This window comes from Syngnathus floridae, chromosome 10, assembly GCF_059516105.1.
Source record: "Syngnathus floridae isolate MCC-2025c chromosome 10, RoL_Sflo_1.0, whole genome shotgun sequence".
In the NCBI taxonomy this organism is placed as follows: Eukaryota; Metazoa; Chordata; class Actinopteri; order Syngnathiformes; family Syngnathidae; genus Syngnathus; species Syngnathus floridae.
Genome location: NC_142422.1, coordinates 12240140 through 12260263, shown reverse-complemented (window position 1 = coordinate 12260263; position 20124 = coordinate 12240140). Strand labels below are relative to the sequence as shown.

General features: G+C 48.9%; 1 protein-coding gene and 1 long non-coding RNA gene across 6 annotated transcripts; one reads left to right on the top strand and one right to left on the bottom strand.

The window, feature by feature from the left end:
* On the bottom strand, positions 1-18667 carry celf3b (cugbp, Elav-like family member 3b). Of its 5 annotated transcripts, none has more exons than XM_088386236.1 (15): positions 18147-18667; positions 17903-17934; positions 16785-17013; positions 15339-15421; positions 6372-6420; positions 5697-5825; positions 5545-5624; positions 5252-5407; positions 4936-5080; positions 4611-4760; positions 4410-4496; positions 3476-3580; positions 3251-3394; positions 2835-2994; positions 1-960 (listed from the first exon to the last, which is right to left on the bottom strand). In XM_088386236.1, exons 3-14 carry the CDS (start codon positions 16927-16929, stop codon positions 2867-2869), a joined length of 1401 nt encoding a protein of 466 aa, XP_088242362.1. In that variant the 5' UTR covers positions 16930-17013; positions 17903-17934; positions 18147-18667; the 3' UTR covers positions 1-960; positions 2835-2866. The 5 variants fall into 5 exon arrangements, with proteins under 5 accessions (XP_088242362.1, XP_088242363.1, XP_088242364.1 ...); XM_088386237.1 differs by having other exon boundaries at positions 4434-4496; positions 18147-18665; XM_088386238.1 differs by lacking the exons at positions 17903-17934; positions 18147-18667 and adding an exon at positions 15864-15922 and having other exon boundaries at positions 16785-16913.
* Positions 18668-19039: 372 nt separating this feature from the next.
* LOC148392520 (uncharacterized) lies at positions 19040-19847 on the top strand. The gene is made up of 2 exons (XR_015860675.1): positions 19040-19354; positions 19454-19847. It is a non-coding gene; the product is annotated as an uncharacterized LOC148392520 (long non-coding RNA).
* Positions 19848-20124: the final 277 nt, after the last annotated feature.

Genomic DNA, 20124 nt, shown 5'->3' with positions numbered 1-20124 from the left:
TTAAGTATGATACTTTTTATTTTAACTTAAAAAGAGAGCGGATCAAAAACAGGGTTCAATAAATTAGAAATAAATATAATTGTTGTCGTCATTAATAATACATACATTATAATTACGCCATTGCGAGAGTCTGACACAAAACGGGCCCTCGGAACGTCTTGTTTTTTTCTTTTGTTTTCTCTAGAAAAATTCTAAAATGAAAATATTGCAACCCACTCAAATCCCCTTTCTCCCCTCGATAAACAAAATAATTAGATAAATAAATAAAAAATAGCTCAAATATTAAAACCTCCCGAATAAAAGTGCAACCCCCCCTTCCCTGTGTTTTTCACCTAAAATCTACGTAGAAATTTAAAATAGGTTAGTGATCTCCCATTGTACAATTTGGAATGTAATAATCAATTTTTATGAAGATGATAATGTTACTAGTGGTAGTAGTAGTAGTAATAATAACAATAATAATAATGACAATAATAATAATGTTGTGTCCCTTTTCAGAGTTGCTAAAGATCTTATTGCAAGTCTTTTAAATGCTGTTTGTCCACTAAGTTATTTACATGATGTCCTTTTTTCAGTTTTCCTTCTGTGATTCTGACTTTTTATTTGTCCTCATACTGAAATGAACCCACCGCCAACCAGTGGGTCCTTCTATATTTGTCAGGTAATAGAGATGTATATGGAAGTGATATATCAGCACTTTTTTTTCAGAGGGGCGTGGGGGGGAGTAAACCGTTCACATACGGCAGGCTCGCATTGGAACTAAACACCCCGTCAGTGACTAGGTGGCGCTCTCACCGAGTGTGGTATGTACACTTGTGTGCATGTGTGTGTGTGTGTGTGTGCGCGCATGTGTGTGTGTGTGCATGTGTGTGTCAATGCAAGTATGTGAATGCACTTCGCCGATGCACAGAGGCGACAGGAAAGCGCTCTGGAATTTCCACATCTGCTTGGAAAGGTCACCTATGGACGGACAGAGGGAGGGAGGGACAGATGCATGGATGGATGGATGGATGGATGGATGGATGGATGGATGGATGGATGGATGGATGGATGGATGGATGGATGGATGGATGGATGGATGGATGGATGGATGGATGGATGGATGGATGGATGGATGGATGGATGGATGGATGGATGGATGGATGGATGGATGGATGGATGGATGGATGGATGGATGGATGGATGGATGGATGGATGGATGGATGGATGGAAGATGATAATGGCAGTGGTTGAACAGGGGGAAGAGAGAAGGACAGAAGCCTTGTTAGACATGTTTGGGGAGGTTTTTTTTTAGCATGCTCATTCTCACGTGGGCCTGTTATTGATTGTTATCGTGTGGGGGTCCGTGGTGAGCTCGCCCAAACGGAATGATGAAATGCTGACAATTTGCCTTTACATTATTATATGCTTTTTTTGAGAGGGTTTCGGACGCAAATGGAGGCTGTGTGTGTTATGCAGAAGCATTTCTAAAATAGCATGACACTCCTTTATTTTTAATACGTGCTGCTGTGTGAAAGCACCTACTTACACTGGCCGGACAGCTGCCACACATTTTTTGCGTGTGTCACATTTGGATTGCAGTCACAAGATTCTCTGCGTGTGGTTTTATCACCAAATTGCAATACAATACAATGGAACCATCAAGGTTGTCTAATTGGCATTTTAAATTTGCTTGCACATAAAAGTTCAAAAGAAATTGTATCTAAATCAATGTTTGAAAACAAGCAGTTGTAAAACGAATGAAAATGTTATGTATTGTACTTCAATCAAAGGTTTGTTTCTGTAGCGTTGATGCGATTCAGTGATTTTTCCACCACCACTAGAGGAAGCCCACTACACTGCGACTCATTGCCTGAGGTTCTCTATGATGATTGTGTTCCCCTTGAGGATCCGTGGCAGCCTTTACCTCTAAACAGAAATATTACATAATAACTCTTCTTTTTAAATATCAAATCACGATACTGCTTGTTTGCATGTGTTCAGTGACGCCTGCCTGCCTCGACGGTACTGTCTTGACATGTAAACACGAGTGCACGCCAACCATCTGTTCAAAAAAATAACCCGCAGGAACCGACCAAAAACCAAGACACTAAAGAAACAAACTACACAATGGCTCAAACTACTGCAACAAATTTTCGTCACGTTGTGACCCTCGACCATTATTGATCAATGAGCCCAGGTCAATAGAAAATCAGCATGCAATGCACAGTCTGCGGTCACCATGGCAACAAGACACGAGCTGACGACACACAAACCACCGACCAACCCAGGCAATCAATTGCCAAGGCAACCCAAAAACAGGCTGGCCAATCAGAGTACTACATTGTCAGGGGAAGGGAGGGGGTGCTTTATCGCTCACTAGGCGACCATTGCCGTGGCAATGGGGGTCCTGCTGAATAACAATTGGATGGAAAAATCTGGGCTGAGTTGCCATGATAGCAACAGAACAAAATATTAAATCTGCGCACTTCTGCTAATACCAGTCGGGAAAATTTCGGTATTTATATTTACATACAGAAAATTAAAGTGAATCGATTAACAATCTATAGCTGTGGCCAAAAAAGCAAAGTGTAGAGAGCCTCTGACACCAAAATGAATGGAATGTTGCTAGGCAACAGACAGTCAGATCTCTCAATTTATTGCTCACCTGTTTCCTCTTTGTGCTACTGTATGTAACACACAAGCTTAGCCACCACAATTTCTCCTGTTAATTGAGGAAACACGGTAACCCGCGCTTTTCTGTTTCTACTTCATTTCCGTTTTTCCATCTTTGTTTTCCTGTGTTTGCCTCAACCGGTACGAGCATTCGAGTGGCATGTCGTTGGCACACTCACCTTCATTTGTGTGTTCCTCTTCCCGTTGTTACTCAGTAGGGGCGGTTGGCATCCTTGGGCCTCTTGAGTTGCACTTTCAGTCTCTTCATGCCGATCTGGAAGCCGTTCATTGCCTGGATGGCGGCCTGAGCGCTGGCAGGATTGTCGAAACTCACAAAGCCTGGAGGGGGAGGAAAAAAAAGGAGGACAGGTTGTTTTGATAAATTCACTTCGTCCTGTCTCAACTTGGAGACACAGCAAGGCACTGTAGATCAAAATAATTCATGGGTGGGTGGCTTAATTGATTCTGCGTAAGAGCCCCCCTTGTTTTGTCTTTGTTTTTTAATCACTTGTCCTTTCCTGTGTCCGATACAGCTGCTGTCTGCCCTTCCGCCCCTCCCCTTGTCTGCTACATGTGTGTGTGTGTGATGTCTCACCAAAACATTTGCTCTGGTTGGTGGCCCGGTCGACAAACACCTTCGCTGAGATGACATTGCCAAAGGGCAAAAACATCTGCAGCATTTCGGAATCGCTAAACTCCTGAGGCAGGTGGTAGATGAAGATGTTGCACCCCTCGGGACCTGCCGCACACACACAAGACAAGTTTCAAGGAAAGGGGTGTGGTCCTAAACACAGAGACAAAAAAAATAAAGTGCCCTTACCTTCTCTTTGCTGCTGTTGCTGGGGCTGCTGGTGTTGCTGGGCAACCAGCGTGGGCTGCTGGGGGAAGGGCTGGCCCACCAATCCGTAGGCGGCGGGGTATGCCGCTATCAGGGCAGACAAACGGCCATGTTATCCGATTGGCCGGCGGCAACAGGTGGCAACACGGCAACGTCCAATGGGGCACGTTTATTTGGAGCCAAAATGCTTGCGGCTGAAGGTGAAAACTATAAAACGTCTGTAAAAACAATGAGCGAAACCACCGCTGTCCCCCACCTCCCTTTCCACTCTCCGGCTGTAAATCCTCCACACGGCACATTTCCAATTCTGATGCGTGAGCGGACAACAATATTTCACAGGTTTGCCTTCCTGTTTACAAATTGCAGTACTCGGGCCAAACTGGTGTCAGGGAATACGCTAAATATTAAAGAAACAAAGACAAAGAGTGGCATGAGCATCTTGGGTAGCAAACATCAACACCAAACATCCCTGACACATTTGCCATTTAATATTCACAAATTCAACTGTTTGTAGTGCCCAACTCTTTACTAAAAAATCACTCCAAGACACTGCCAGATTGCTGACTATGAAGGAATTGGTGTTAAGGAAGTAAGACTCACGGCAAGAGAGAGACGCGATGCATGTCAAGATTAGTACGGCTAAACTTTGCCGGATGTACTTGAGCAATTCCGGGTTTTTTTTCCCCAGAATCAAAATATCTGATTTTTAAGGGTAATGAAATCAGATGGGTTTGAAATGCTCTAATATGATTACACCACCCTGAGCTTAAGGGGAAACTTTTTATGTAAAGCATCATTTGAAACAAAGTTACAAGGCACTTTGTAATAACAGAGAATGAACAACGAAGAAAGTATCGAGCAATTGATAGAAAAGGGAATAAGTCCATGGAATTATAGATGATAGAAGAGGAAATACCATCAAAGGCGAGCGAGCACCCACCCGTGTAGTGCTGCATGCCGGCGTAGGCCTGCTGTAGCGGGTCCAAGGCTGCTGGAGTCTGAGCTGCAAAAAAAAAAAAAAAATCTAATTGAGGTTGAAGAACTCACCGTGGTCCTGCTACTCGTGTGAAAAAGGCGACGATGCTTATTTGTTGTGCATGTGGAGTGAGCGCCATACCTTGATATGTGTGAACACCATTGGTGTACAAAGTCTCAGTTCCTTGCTGCCCATTGGTCGGCGCGGCCACGGTGCCATAGCCGTTGACACCGATCGGCGGAGGGAGAGCTGGCACGGGCGTAGCCGCGATAGTCGGTGGAGTGTTCGTCCCTGCGGGCACAAGTCACACAGATAGAATCTCAGACACGGTAGACGTACGTCATTAATGTTGCGTTTGGAGCTTATTTCAAGGTATCGGGTACTTGCGAAGGATGCCGATACCATCACTGATACTAGGCTGTGGTAAATTGAGGGTAAAACGCCTGCGGCGAGAGCAAGCGCCTACCCGAAGATGGAGTGATGGGCGTGATGGGCGTGGCAATGATTCCGTTGGCATTGAGCGCCGCCATCTGCTGCATCTGTACAGCGGCAACTGTGGCCACGGGGGACAAGTACGCCGACTGGGCGACCAGAGCCTGCTGTTGGACCAGCTGCAGCGGAAACAAAGATACAGTCGACCGCTTACGGCGATGGAGGAGCAAATGACGAGAGATGTGATTACGGCCCCAGTCGGCGGGTTAATGGCCGTTATGTGGCTAACGGGGTTAGCTCCACTTAGCCTCTCGGAAACGAGGAGCTCCTTTGAAGAGCGCACCACTTGCCTGAGCGTTGACCGCCTGCGTGTAGGCGTTGTAGGCGGGGAAGCTGATGCTAACGGGGCTGAAGATGCCCAGCTGCGAGGCCACTTGCTGCATCCGCCTCAGACCTCGCTCCTTCTCCGTGTCAGCGAACTTCACCACCAGGCTGGACGACGCCCCCTGCCGCCAAAACGCCTCAGCATCAGCGTGGGGCTTGTCCCGTAACGACGCCATTATGAGCCAGTGTTGCGTGTTTAGGAGACAATTATGCGTGCAAGATGCCAGCAGCCAATCATTTGAAAGCACCTTCAACTCACAGGCATTGTGCGACTCCCATGCAGGCTACCGATTGCAGCCTGGGCTTCAGCGTGTCCCTGGAATTTGACAAAAGCGCACCCTAGAGGAGGAAAAACGACAAACCAAGATCTGAAACGGCACGTCCCGGCAGAAGGCTCGCTCGCTTGTCTACCTTTGCTGGTACCATCGGGTCCTCGCAAGACGGTGCACTCGTCGATGCTGCCGAAGGGCTCAAACAGCCTTCGGACATCCTCGTCGCTCTGTTGCTTTCCCAGCATACCCACAAACAACTTCCTGTCCTCTGAGCAACAAAACCAACAAGAAGGAAATCATCAGGAGCGCCTCGGGCCAAAGAGACGCAACAAAAACATTTTAAAAGACACGTGTTCTTCCAACATTTATGTAACAAAAGAGCAACTATTGATGCTAACCGTTAGCATGTCATCGCTATTTCCCATTCCGAGTCCGCCTTTTTGTTTACCCTGATCTTTCTTCCTTGGACGTCCCTGCTTGCCCACCACACTTGCACCCACTTGCTCCACTCACAAAGATGACTCCATGACAGTGATATACTAGAACAAATTTGGACTCAATTGTACACTGCCATACATTCGGACCGTGCATCCTTCCCACTGCTCGGGGGTATTTTTGTTGTTTTGGTAGAACGCTTCCCCTGCTGTCCACCAGGGAGCAGCAGTCACTGCAGTGGAACGAGGAGACTGCAAGCGTGGTGGCTGCCAAGCTCCCCTGATGACTACTTTCCAACTCTGTCTGATCCATTTGGAGTCTTAACCTTGTCTCTGTCACTCAGTGCATGCGTGCGTGCGAGCATGCGTGCGTATCTCACCTCCTCTGCCCTCACTGTCTGCCGGTTTCACCTGGATGGGCCGATTCATCTGCAGAAGAAAAAGAAGAATGAGTACAGGTGGTCTTTGTAAACTGGACTTGACAATGAGTGGCAGTTGTTCGCTTTCCAATCCATTAGTGATGAGAATCCAGCAAAAAATGTCAACACAATGTCACCTATATGTCAGCTTATTGTTGCTATTTTTGATCAGAAAATGTAGAAAAAATGCAAAAGAAATATTTCCGTGTATGTTTTTGTACTTGGCAAATCACATTTGGCATTTATCATTCATGAAGTTTGACCCAGGATGTTTGTCACACAACCTTTCCTTCTCTCCCTCTATCACAAACACACACACATGCGTGTGTAAGTACACACATAATCGGAGTGGAATACCACGGGGGATAGACAAGTGACGAGATTAAGAATGAAGGCCATCTGATCTGGATTACAGTGCGACTACGGATTAGATGAGGGACACCAGTGAGTTGAGAGAGAGAGAGAGAGAGAGAGAGAGAGAGAGAGAGAGAGGGGAGAAGACAAGAAAGGGAGAGAAGGAGGGAGGAGAAGGTGTGGTGGCTGAAGTGACAAAATGTGGAAAGGCCACAGTCTATCAAAATAAAAAAAAATAATAAAGAGAGAAAAACATATTTGAGAAGGGAGAGGCCTGCAGGACCCCGGCTGACTTTGGAGCGACATAAAGGGCAGATGGAAGGCCAAGAGGAACACAGGCAGTGAATGGGACCACTGGAGAGGAGAGCAGAAGGGGGGGAGTACAGCAGGCATCGCATCGACGGAGGGATGGAGTGTGGGAGGATGAAAGCAAAGCTGGCGCTGGAGAGGATGATTCAAAAAGTGCCAGTGAGCGAGTGAGCAAGAGAGCGAGAGAGAGAGAGAGAGAGAGAGAGAGAGAGAGAGAGAGGGAGGGAGAGGGAGGGAGAGAGAGACAGAGAGACAGACAGAGTGAGAGAGAGAGAGAGAGAGAGAGAGAGAGAGAGAGAGAGAGAGAGAGAGAGAGAGAGAGAGAGAGAGAGAGGATGGGAGAGGCAAGCGTGATTCAGTCGTGACTTGCTCTGTCTAAAAAATGTCACGACAAATAAGATCCATCGCCTGGGATTTATTATGCATGCATGCACACACATGTTCTGCATAGCCCTTCAGCGCACACACACACACACGTGCACGCACACACACACGCAGATGTACGCACACACACACACACACACACACACACACACACACATTGCTTAGTCATAGCACTGAGGAAATGAGACGGAGTAGTAATGCCAGCGGGGAAAGAGTAGGGCTGCATGCGGGAACGATGGCAATGAAAGAAAAGTCAAGAAATGCGAGCAAAATTCCCCTGAGAAAGGGAGAGAGCTCCACAAAGAGAAGAAGCTCAAAATGATTTGGAGAAAAAGGACAATATTGATTCCAAGCCGAGTGAAACGAAGGACGCACCCCTTTCCTAACTGAAGCTGTACTGTGATGAGTGACAGCATAGCAAAGACGGGAAAGCGTCCTTAGGGCTTTCTCCGAGAATTCACGTGGAGCAGCGTTCCGTGTGGACGCAGTAGAACGTAGAAAGCTCCCTGTGGGGTGTTAAGGCCGCTCATGTAGTGAACCTGCTAATTGAGGAGGGCGCAGCGCCGGGAGTGGCGGATCCATACATTTGATTGATTCATCAGCTCTGAGCTGTCAACACAAGCACTTGATCAATGGCGCCGTTCTCGTTGACGCTCGCGCGCATCGGCAGGGGGCACCGTGAAGCATATTTTTAACCTCACACCTTTCTTGAAACTTGCACACACACACACCAGCACCAGTGTTCCCAGTGACCTTGGATTCACACCTCCCACCTGTCCGTCCGTCCATCATCCGCTGCCCATTCGGGCGGCAATCTGTCTCGCGCTACCGAGTCATCGATCAGCCACGTCTTGTTCATCGATTTGAGGCTGCGCACGTTGTAGTGAGGGCGGCTGATTGTTGCCAGATCTGTGCCACCAACCTTCAGCACGTCCAACTCTGCCTTCATCGGGCCTTCATTGCGGTGCGACCTGAGTGGGCGGCTCCTCTTACGAAGCATTTCTGCTCAAATAGCAAAGAACGCACGCACGCAAGACGGCGGCCGCTTCTGCGAGCAAAGACAAAACAACGGCATAGAAAACCATCCCGTTGCTGTGGCGACTGCACGACGGCACGCATGGGCTAGGTAAACAAGGATGCCAGTTGCCAAGGGCGACCGCTGCGATCTTGTGCTAAACAAAGAATCGCTAAGTGCTTTGCCGCACACCGTAAGCAAGAGCAGATTTCAGCCGCTTTGGAAGCATTTTTTTTTCTAAAAGTACGGAGAGTGCTCAAGTTGGGGCCGTTTTTCTAGTATTAGCGAGTGCTTCAGTGTCACAATACAACTTCGGTCGGGCTGTCAATTAAGTATGGCGACCGCATGTCAGACACGCCGCGTCCTTGCGCTTTCTTTCCATGACAGTGCACACGCGTGGAGAGCCTCGCGCGCCTTTCCAGTCAGATTAGCCTCTTATTACTCACGTTCCAATTAAGACGTCATTAAGAAGAACCATCTGCATACGAGCGGGCGCTCGCTCGCATGTTTTTTCTTTTTTTTTGAGCGGCATCCGCGAGGGATGGGGAGGCGCTTCGTGAGCATGCGATGTGACGTAAATGTGACGTATCGTAAAATGGCCGCTCGAAAGCACAACCTCGCGCATGCACGCGTGAGCCCACATGCAAACGCGCTCAAATTTGCATGCTGTGCCTCTAGTCGACACAAATGGAGACGCGCTCGTGTCTTCACATGCACGGCTCGCACTTTTCTCTGCGCGCCCACAAACACGTCCTCTACACACAAGAGTTAATCTTTCTCCCTTCAGTGATGCAGGGAGGATTAGGGGATATTAAATCCTCGGATTATCCAATCAAATCGTATTCTACTCGCTCCCTCCCCCACCTTGGCAAAATCAGTGGAACAAACCATTGCCCCACATCCAGCGGGAGGGGGGCTATTTGGAACAAGGATTAAAGGACAGTGTTAATTCATTTCCATATTTGTATTGGTTGTGTTTTGCTGCAAAATGCTGGAGGGCAATCACCTCCTGCAAAAATCAACGATGGAAGAGATTAGAGTGCACAGCATGAGAAGAGACAATTATTTTGGGTGCATATGTTAAGCACACACACCCCTCCTCCTTTCACCAAGCACACACTTTCACATGCGTTTTATTTTTATCCAGCATGATTTTATCTCGCATGATGCACGCGTTTCCCCGCAGCCATTCTACTCCCGCTTAGCTGGTTGTTTCTTTCTTTCACAACCATGTCACGTTCGGTCTTGTTTTGTAAATATATACGGCGAGAGAAGAAGCGCGGATCGGGAAAGTGGAGCGCCGCCCCCGCAAAGTCGTTGCGCGTGCACACGACCCTGCTGTTTACACTCTTTTGCAGCTGGATGAAAGCGGCGGCGGAGCGGACGCGCTCACAGCCCCTCCTCTTCCTCATCGTGTTGGTCTTTGCATCCGCCGGGTTGCTTAGCAACCTGGCATCTCGCTCAGCCCCGTCGCCTGGTAACCGGGGTCCGCTAGCATCATAGAAGCCCCCCCGCCCCCGCAGCCGTCCGCTTTTCACACCTGAAGAGTACGTGACAACCATGCCTTCTTGATGTGCCATTTTTTTTCAAGCCCCGCCACCCCCCGAAAAATATGGCATGAAAGTGCGCATAGAGCAGAACTAACCACCTTGTCGATTTGGCTAACATGAGTGTGTTTTTTGTCAGAGCATTCTGCATGAGGGAGGCGAACACAGCGCTCAGTGAAATTTGATCCTTTGGATTTAGCGTCGCATAATCCAACAGGACTACGGCGGATAAATGCTCGACCTATGCGCTCGGAGCTTCTTTCTATTTTTGGGGGGGAGTCTAAGTCCTTTGGGAAATGAGCTGAAGAATTAAAAAGGCAGCTCAAATCCATACAAATTCATGATTGCAAAAAAAAAAAAAAAAAAAGGAATGATGAGATTACTTTGCAGGCAGAGCACATTTGGCGAGCTGAAAAAGCGGAAATGGAAAAGCACCGAATCATGTCACATGTCTATTTTTTTGTCCTGTCATGTTGGATTCGAAGCATTTGGGAGACTGGAAGGCACTTTTTCCCTTTTGGACGCACACTTTTGGATTTCGACATGAATGACCTCGGCTGGGTTTCGTGTAGCATAACGCTAAGAATGTAATTGAAAATTTACAGATCAACTTTAAGCTCATTCAATAAATTTTTCAAAAACTCGGATGAAACCATTTCATCTTAAGCATCGACTTACAACCAACAAATCATTGACATGACCGGCAGCAGGCCGAAGTGTGCTGGGACTGAGATTCCAGTCAAAAGGTCGCAGGCCAAGCGCCACCAGAGTCCTGTCACGGCCCGAATTGTCTGACCGCGCACACACCAGTGGCCGACGTCTTTGTCCCAAAGTGACAGAAGTGCGGCCAGACGTCACCCCGCTGGCGCCGCCGCCTCCCGCAGACGCCATTCTTCCCCACAGCAGCCACCCGGCCCTTCCTCCACGCAAACTTTTGTCTGTCTTCCTCCTTCTCGCAAAGCCCTGCCCCCTTGCACCTCCCAGTCTCGCCCGACAGCATTCATGGTAAACCTCTTCATGAGCCCGACCGCTCCTGAGAGGCCCAGACTCCTTTTTCATCCTGACACGTTCCATTCACTCCTCATATGGCTCCCTCCATACGTCTGCCCGCGTGCTAATGTTAGCATATACCACACACTCAGTTTCCTTAATAGCTAACTCTAACCTTGAACGTAACTCGCTACGTCAAACGTCGTCCATCGCGCCTCATAAAAGAAAAAGTGTCATCGACGCCAAGCGAACGGAGGATAGGATGCTGGCATACGACGAGAAAAAAAGTCAGAATACTCAGGGAGTAAAAAAGAAGAAGACGGAGAAGGTGATATTAGAAACTTGCCATTTTATAATTCAAGAGTGGGCGAGCAGGTCCGTGCGAGTGCCGGTCGACGTACAAGAAAAATCCGATCCTGCTCATCATGTGCCTCATCACAAGCACGCCAAATTTATTCACAAGAGCGGCTGAGCTACAAATGTTCTTGGTTGAGTGTGTGCGTGTGTGTGCGTGTGTGTGTGCGTGCGTGTGAGAAAGACGACGCACGGATCTGCGTGTGCGTGTTCCACAGAGGCAGGTTCTCTCTAGGGTCAGACTTTTATGAGAGGATGATTAGATTCCGCTTCATTTTTGTGGTGAAATATGAGGCAGGCTTTCTTTCTCTTGCTCTCTCTGTCTCCATGTTGCCAAATGCGCTCACACACCTTTTGTATGAAACAAACAGGCTAAATCCCTATCGGTCTTAGCTATACACCAGCCCCCCCCCCCCCCCCCCAACTCAGGCTCCACCTCTTTCTCTCCACTCACAACACACACACTTGATTCTACATTTGTCGCCCTACTCCCATCCCACACACAGCGAAGATAAAAATAGGGAATCAGAATGAGGGAAGGGGCGGGGTGGGGGGGAGTGGGCGATACACATCACAAACCCCATCAGGCGGGGCGAGATAGAGGCGGAGGAGGAGAAAGGAGAGAAAGAGAGAAAATGAAAGAGGGAGGCAAGAGGAAGCACGCTTGCGTTCTAAATTGAAAGTGCAGCAGTAAGCAGTGAAGGGGAATAGTAAACAGTGCTGCTGACCACATAAATATGCTAAATTAGCCCACAAAGTCGCCCTAGTGGATAATTGCTCATCATGGCTTTGCCCCGTCGGGAGGCCTCCTGCCGGGCATCTTCCATTCCAAGTGGAAAAACACGCGCCAACTTACACGCTTTGCACGGCCCGTACGTCATATTAGTCATACTTTGCAGGGGATAAAGAATACATGCATGTATGTATTGCTACATGTGCTGCAGCACCGTCTGTGCTCAGATATCTGTGACTAAAAGGTTAAAAGGGGTACGACACTGCCGCATAGATGCTAATTGTCGGCCCATGTGCCGATCAATGGACCATATCTGTACAATAAGTCAGTCAGATTGATTTATATGAAGATCCCAACCGCTCTTTCAGCTGCAGTAATAGTCGTTGTTTTTCACAGAGGCTAAACGAAAATGGGCCCACGAGTAGTCTGATATTGTCTATCTACATGTGTTGCTGCACCGTTTATGTTTAAATACACACTGCTTCAATGCTTTTAACCAACTAGGGATGACTAATAGCACCTTTTTTCAATTAACACAATGATGAATATAATGATGGATTTTTTTTGTTGCCATTTGCACCACTTGTGTCATTGTCTATAATTTCCTTGATGACACAAAATCATCGGTGACGATACGACTGCCGCACAACGGCTAACCGGGATCGGCCTCAAACTCCTTTTGCAGTGGCCGCTTGAGTATTGCGTCATGTCCGTGCACCTTTAAATCAATAGCGCGACTACAAAGTGCATATTTTCACAAGCAAGTGCATTGATACATTGCTGCTGGAACAATGATGCAGATTAATAATTTAGCAGGCATCCAGTGTGTCATGGGAAGCGAAGCACACGTGTGTGTGTGTGTGTGTGTGTGTGTGTGTGTGTGTGTGTGTGTGTGTGTGTGTGTGTGTGTGCGTGTGCGTGTGTGTGTGCATGTGTGTGTGGCTAGGCTAGGCTCTAATTAAAGAAGAGCGTTCCCAGGACAGCAGTGAAGCATGACAGCACATACCTGCTAAGCTGCTTATCACACTTTAATTTCACCTACACGAAGATTTGGGGAAGTCAGCGTGACTGAGCCAAAACGCGTGTTTGTATGTGCCGATTGTGGAGCGACTCTCAAGTGGAACAAAGATGAGGGGAGCGATAACAGACCAGGGAGGAAAGAGCGGATTTGAGAGAGTGAGATCAACAGCGGAGAACAAAAGGAGAAGATAAGGAAAAGATTACAGAGCAGCTGCAGGCCGCCAAAGATCGAGATGGGGGAGAGCGAGTGAGCGAGTGAGTGGCCGGCCGAGAGTCGAGCTGATGACAACGTGCGGATCACGGCCGCTTTTGCCTTCATTTGCGTGGGCCTTCATTTGAGTGGCTTTCAGGCGGCATGTACGTAAAGTGAACGCAGAAGCACCGGTAGAGGGAGGGGGGGGTCGTAGGGGCACTGCCCCCTATGAAATATGATATATACTATATACATATAATTATATCCTTAGAAGACCTTGTGTGTCTTGTTAGTATAGCAATATGGCGGCAGGAGGTTGGCGGTCTGTTTCCGAGGTCAGAGGTCAGAGTTAAGCCACGAGGTTGGGGGGGGTTTGAGTCTTTGCGACTGCCGGCAAAGTCAAAGCTTGCTTTTTAGATGGAATTTGGATTTCAAGGCCAGTCAAAGTGAAAGCAGAAGCACACACTCATGCCCGATGATTTGAAAAGGGTTAGGCGCCATCTCAAGGCACCACTCAATGGAAGTTTGGGGACCGATATGAGGCCGAGATCTAGATCATTGACTTCATATCCCAGAGGGAATCAAATATGGCAAAACATGTGCGAGTATTGCTTTTCAGCCACTGAGCCTGATCAAATCTCTGCACGCGCAATTTTATTTCCTTAGAAGTAAACAGAAGGTGCAGGATAGAGGCCATCTGCCCATCTGCCTCTTTCTCGTTTGCTCTTCTCCCAGCCGGGTTCGGACCGACCCATCGTTGAATGGCACGTACACACACACACGCACAAGCACACACACACACACACACACATACACACACAAACACACTTCAGCCCCTCTCGTCCCATGATGAGCCCAGCCGGCACCGGACTATGAAAATGAGTTTGTGAGAAACTAATCATGCAGCTTAACAAGTGGAGCTGCGGAGGAGGCTGCAAGTGTGAGCGTCGCTGTGTGTGTGTGTGTGTGTGTGTGTGTGTGTGTGTGTGTGAGGGGGGGGCATTGTGAAACGGTCAAAAGGGTCAACTAATCAAGAGGAGGGGAAATGAAACGAAGGGTGAGGGGGGACGGCAGCGTAGAGTGGCGGGGGTGGGGAGTGTGACGGCGATGTAGAGAGGAAGATTTAGGAGAAGGGTCGCCATAAGTGACTGTGAAATGAGAATCCGAGGAGGACGAGAGGCCGGGGCGGGGAAGAGGACATTAGGGAAAAAAGACACATGAAGGCATAGCGGGGAGACATTGCAAAGGAGAAAGAAGCCAGCGGTGGCCAGAATATGACGGCAAATTGCGCCAGCGCTCGGGAGAGTGCTGGACATAAAGATGAGCAGAGGAGAGATCGAGGATCATGTGAATGCAAAAGGAGATAATGAAAGGGACGAAGAAAAGGTTAAATTCGCTCAATCCCGGCACAAAATGCAGGTAGACACGAGCGATGGCAGATGTTGGAACATTAGTTGCGTCACCAACCACCGAGCCAAGAAAACATTCCTTGTTTGCCAACAACTGAGTAGAAAGCCGAGAAAATCGTAACAGGGCAAAGGCACAGTGGTAAGTTGATCACATCTTTTTAAATGTTTACGTCTTCCAAAGTATAAAACTGACAGCATGTGTTGTACTAACGCGCCATTCCAAAAAGTCATGCTAACAATGTAGCATCCGTGGCTAACTTTGGCCCATTCATTGCGCTAAAGCTATCTTAGCATTGCTAACACTGCTATTTTGGTGAAGGTTTTTGTCTGTAAATGCACCAGGTAGGAGGACAAAGAATAAAAAAATCATCAATTCAACGTATCAGGAGGGGGAAAGGTCAGCGGATGAGTCGAAGGCCGCAGTTGGGAAATGAATTTGACAGAAAGGTCAGCCCCCTCGGAGGGGCCCTAATTGGATGAACACCGCATGTCGCCTGCCGCCTTTGTATGTCTGACATCATGCCGTGATTCTGACCGGGAGGCGGGCTCGCCCGTGTGCTTGTTGCATGTCGAGTTGCGTGAAGGGTTCGGACAGCGTGCGCGAGTCGCAAGTGACTTACCCCCGGTAGCGTTTTCTGCTCGTGCAGGGCGCTCTGGGCTTTCAGCGCTGACTCCCTCGCGCAGTACGTCAGAAAGGCGCATCCTGTCACAAAGATAAGCAGTGAGGAGCCAGGAGGGAGGAGGAGGCCGCTTCGGGCTCAAATATTCTGCTGCACTCTATCGGATTCCCCCTACACACGACCCCACTACAGCGTGACTGAAGGACTCCTGCAGGAACCCCACCCCTGATGACTTGTCAGCTGCCACGAGGGACTTACAGATATGAATATTCACATTCATGCACTGCAAGGATGGCTAAGAGCAGCATGATGATGCACTTTAGAGCAGAGGACACCGCACGGCACGCACGTCACGGCACGCACACGGCACGGCACCACAGACGTGTGCGCGGGGTCGAGCGGGCCGAGCCGCCGCACAGTCACTCACTGACGTCTACGCTGGCTGCATATACCAACCACGAGGCATGCCTCACGATCACTCCAAATACCCCTTTCCCCCAATCGCTGCTTGCCTACGGGTTGTACCTGCGTCTGCATGTGTGAGGGAGGCTGGCCGGAGCCGTTTACTACACCTGTCACCAGCACTAAGACAACAAGATTGGCAGCAGGTTAGCATCCCGGTAACAGCCTGATGAAGGTACGTAGGGCAAAGAGGAAGACGGGACGCCGTGATCGGGATGGAGGGGGGGGGGGGTAAGGGAGGGACGAGGAGAGGGAGGGATGACGACAGCAGAAGCCACAGTAGATGGAACTTGCCAGAAGCGGCTGTCGAGATGATTCCCGCAAAATGTCCTGGGCCTCATTTCAGACTGCGCCTGACCACCACGTTGACTTCAAGTTTATATTTTCTTGGCAAACACGTTTTTTCATACAAAAAGATGGCCGAGCCTTTGCGTCAAACAGAACTTTTTGCTCTAGCACCAATGAGTTCCGCGCGACTTTGGCTCATCGATTCACGGTTAACTTGATTGTCCAGCGGTCGTCCGTCCGTGAGAGCAGAGCGATTGAGTTTTTTCCAAAGATGACATTTGCAGCATGCATGTTTACAAGGGACGGACAAGAGACACACGCGCACGCACGCACGCACGCACACGCATGCATCTTGTGGTCCATCTCATTGCTTTAAGAGGAGCTTACTATGACTGAGCGGATTCTCAAAGCAGCAGATTCTTTTGCTTGTATCACACGGGCTTACAGGCCCATTACCCTGATTGGCGCGTACAGCCTAATCTGCCTCATAACACACACGCACGCGCGCGCACACACGCACGGGCACGCACACGCCCCTCTGACATCTCAAATTTGCCTGGCCTTCTCTTTACAGATTCGAGTTGCAAGAGTTTGCAGAGCGTTGCGTGTTTTCCCCATGTCATGCCGCAAGAGACGGAAGGGGGTGTGACCGTTTCCATGGCGACATCTATCCGCCAGTGCAATCCGTGTGCTCACCTTTGTGCATGCCCGTGTATTTGTCCTTGATGACGGTGAGCTCGTAGATTTTGCCAAACTGCTCAAAGATGGGCTTGAGGTCCTTCTCCTCTAGATTCCGAGGAATCTGCCCCACAAATAGTTTGATGGCGTCTGCCTCCTTCATCGGGACGGAGCGGGGCGGGGAGGGGAAGGGGGGTTCGGGAGGGGGGCTTGTTCAAGGACCAGGAGTGGCCGGCGTTTGCTGAATCTAAAGAATGGAAAGTACAAAATGTTAGGAGGCTGGTGGGGGCCAAAGTCCAGCTCGGGAGCCATTTGCAGCCTCCACTGGTTTTACTTTTTGCTGACATTTATACTATTTGGGGGGGGGGGACATGCTACGTTTCGGTTCGGTCAGGATGAGCCAAGAATTCCTTGAGGTGCTACTTGCATGGTGTCAAAGGTTGGAGGACTGCAGAAATAAGAGAAGCTTTTCACAAGCTTCTTCAAGTGATTCAATTTAGATACACTTGGGAAAGCCAGTGATGAAGTGACCTTCTCAAAGCACGAGCAACTTAGTGAAGACTTTTGAATAGAACAAGCTCGGAGGATTAGCGGCTTGCACATCTGCCTTCAAACTTTTGGCCCTTCCTTTGTGGCGCTTGGGCAACCGACGGCACTTGAACAACGGAGGCCCCCAAGGCTTTATGCCGAGCTTTGTGCCGTATTCCCTCAACAATCATGACAGCATGAGGCTGTCCTCCATGACAAAGACACATTGCCACGAGCGTGTTAAAGAAGCACAAGGGGCTTTTTTTTTTTCCTTTTTCAAAGTTTGGACACAAGCTTCAGCTCGTAAAGGATAGACATATCCCCAAAAATTTCATCATTTAATCCATTTGATTTGTAGGCGCAATAAATTATTTGAAAATAGTCATGAAATATCCAGCTTGAACGTGAAAATGCACACGACTGAATCGTGATCGTGTGCGTGCACGCGCCTGATGACAAAGAGCTGCGTCTGCTCAAACAATTATGCTAATTTTAATGAGCCAATCAAAAAACAATAATGGCACCGTTTCTCTTCGATCAAAAGAACATGAATGGGGGGGTGGGGAGGTGTGAGGCAAGGTCGGGAGGTGTGTGTGTGCGCGTGTTACCTTTTCGGTGGAGAAAGCAGCCGCGAGGATGCCTACAAGTGCAGAAAGGGAGAACATGATTGCATCGGACGGGCTTCTTTGTTTAGGGAGCTGGAGGTTACAACACGGATGTCATGGGGGGGGGGGGGGGGGGGGAGTCGGGGGCTCCCTTTGCTCTTTGTCCGACACCCCCACCCCCTTCCCTCCCTTCCTAAATGTACACACACAGAGTGATGTAGGGTAATGGCATGTTTCAAAGTCTTACCTCTTGCAGGTGAAGCTTGTGACAAAAAGGGAGGGAGGGATGCTCGTGAGGTCGCCTTCCTCTCGTGCGGCGACTCTTCTTTGTGCCTCCTCCTCCTCGGATACTACAAGTTATGTCTTTGGAAAAAAGAAGCCCAGAGGAATACTATTCTCAGCAACTAAGTAAGTGTCAAACACTTGTCAAGAAGAAAAGGAGGTCAAGGGAAAAACAACAACGACGACTTGTTCGAGCTAGCTTCTTTTCACTTTCACGACGTGATGACAAACTAAATGGCGGGCGAAAAGAGCTTAATTGCTGCTAGTGAAAAAAGAAAAAAAAAACGTGCTATTCTCTTCTTCTTCCTCCAAGCTCGTCGTGACTGTTCCCAGTTGCTCTGTTTTTGTTGTTGCTGTTGTTTTGTTGAGGGTGAAATGTGTGGTTTGTGCGCCCGCTTGCGTCTCGCCCGTCCGACGGTTGCCTTTGCTTTCCTTCCTTTCACATCTTCTGCCGGTATCCTCGCTCCCCCTTTCCCTCCCCTCCCCCCGCTTGTGACGTACTTCGGGAACCGTCTCCAAATAGCATACAAGTTTACACAAAATACACGGAGCCCAGCTCTTTGACGCCAACATTCCCGCCGACAAACAAAATAGAGAGAATCAATGTTGTACTTCCAGCTAAATAATGACAAATATATGTTTGTCCAACAGTTTGGACGGCAATTTGCGGCTGCGCATTTGTAGACGTTGCCTTAGCGTTGACGCCTATTGTTCTTGCCTGGAGCCCTGGCCTTGGTGCTGAAAGTAAACGCCCCCTTTTATTTGACTCTTTCGGTGGGAAACAAAGTACGATCACGCGAACGACAATAATTTTGTCCCTGATGAGAATGCTTTAGCTTATAAGAGCGCTTCACAACTGCCGCTACCCTGGGTGGGACCTTCCATCTTGTTTGCGACCCACTTTTGCGTAGGTTGAAATCATAAACGACGTGTGTCAGATGCGCGCCTCAGACGTCACGCGTGCACGCGCTCACGACCGACTACAGCTGCCGCTCACGCCGGAGAGCAAAATCACGCTCACGCCCACTCCGCGTAATGACGGAAGGGGAGGAGGTGGAAGGATTTGGCCTACTTTCCGCTCAACTCAATGGGAACGTGGCGACCTAACCTGACGTATACGCGTGTCTTGGTGTGAAGGGAAGGGAAGGGAAGGGGGGGCGGCGGCGGTTGAAGGTAATTTACAACCTAAAGGTCACCATCTGCCTCCTTGCCTCGTGCCCTCCGTGTTCAAGCAACCCTGCCACACACACATCCACTCCCTCGCATGTATAGGCCCACACCTTCTCACGGCACCCGGCAGAGGCAGCAAAGCTACGGACGCAGGGCCCCGAGGAGGTGCAAGCAGCAAGGCCGCACGCCACCGGAGTTCATTGAGAATCTCCCCGCGCAGCCAGGACTCCGTTCTAAGGCACGCACGCATGCACGACTCCAAGGAAAGTATGCGTTTTGGCCACTCACTCCCAGGTGCAAATGTGCAGAATCCCTTTACCGAACACCTTACCTTCAGGTGAAAAACAATCTCATACAAAAAGTAATTTTATCGTTAGTTTCAACTACTCTCCAAATGTGTTACCACTTAAGATATGTAAGCTATTGTTTGCAAGCTATGTTTTAAATCTGAGCAAAGTTTTTTCAAATAAACCTTTCCTTCGCATTTGAACCATTTAACAGAGTGAAGAAGTGGAAGAAATTTTTGGCGCACTTGGTCCTGGAGTTTGTTTTCCGTGGCAAATTGGCCAGCAGGTGCTCGGATTAGATTGAGTCAAACGGTTAGTCCACGCCAGGCAGCGGATTGACAAGAAAAAATCTATCAGTGCCTCCCAAGGTTCGGGAACAATTTAACCATCAGCTTTAAATAGAAGACGACATTTTATGAGCAGCACGGTGACTGCGTGTCTCGCCACTGAGAGGTTTGGCACTCGCACTTTCCGGTGTGACGCTTG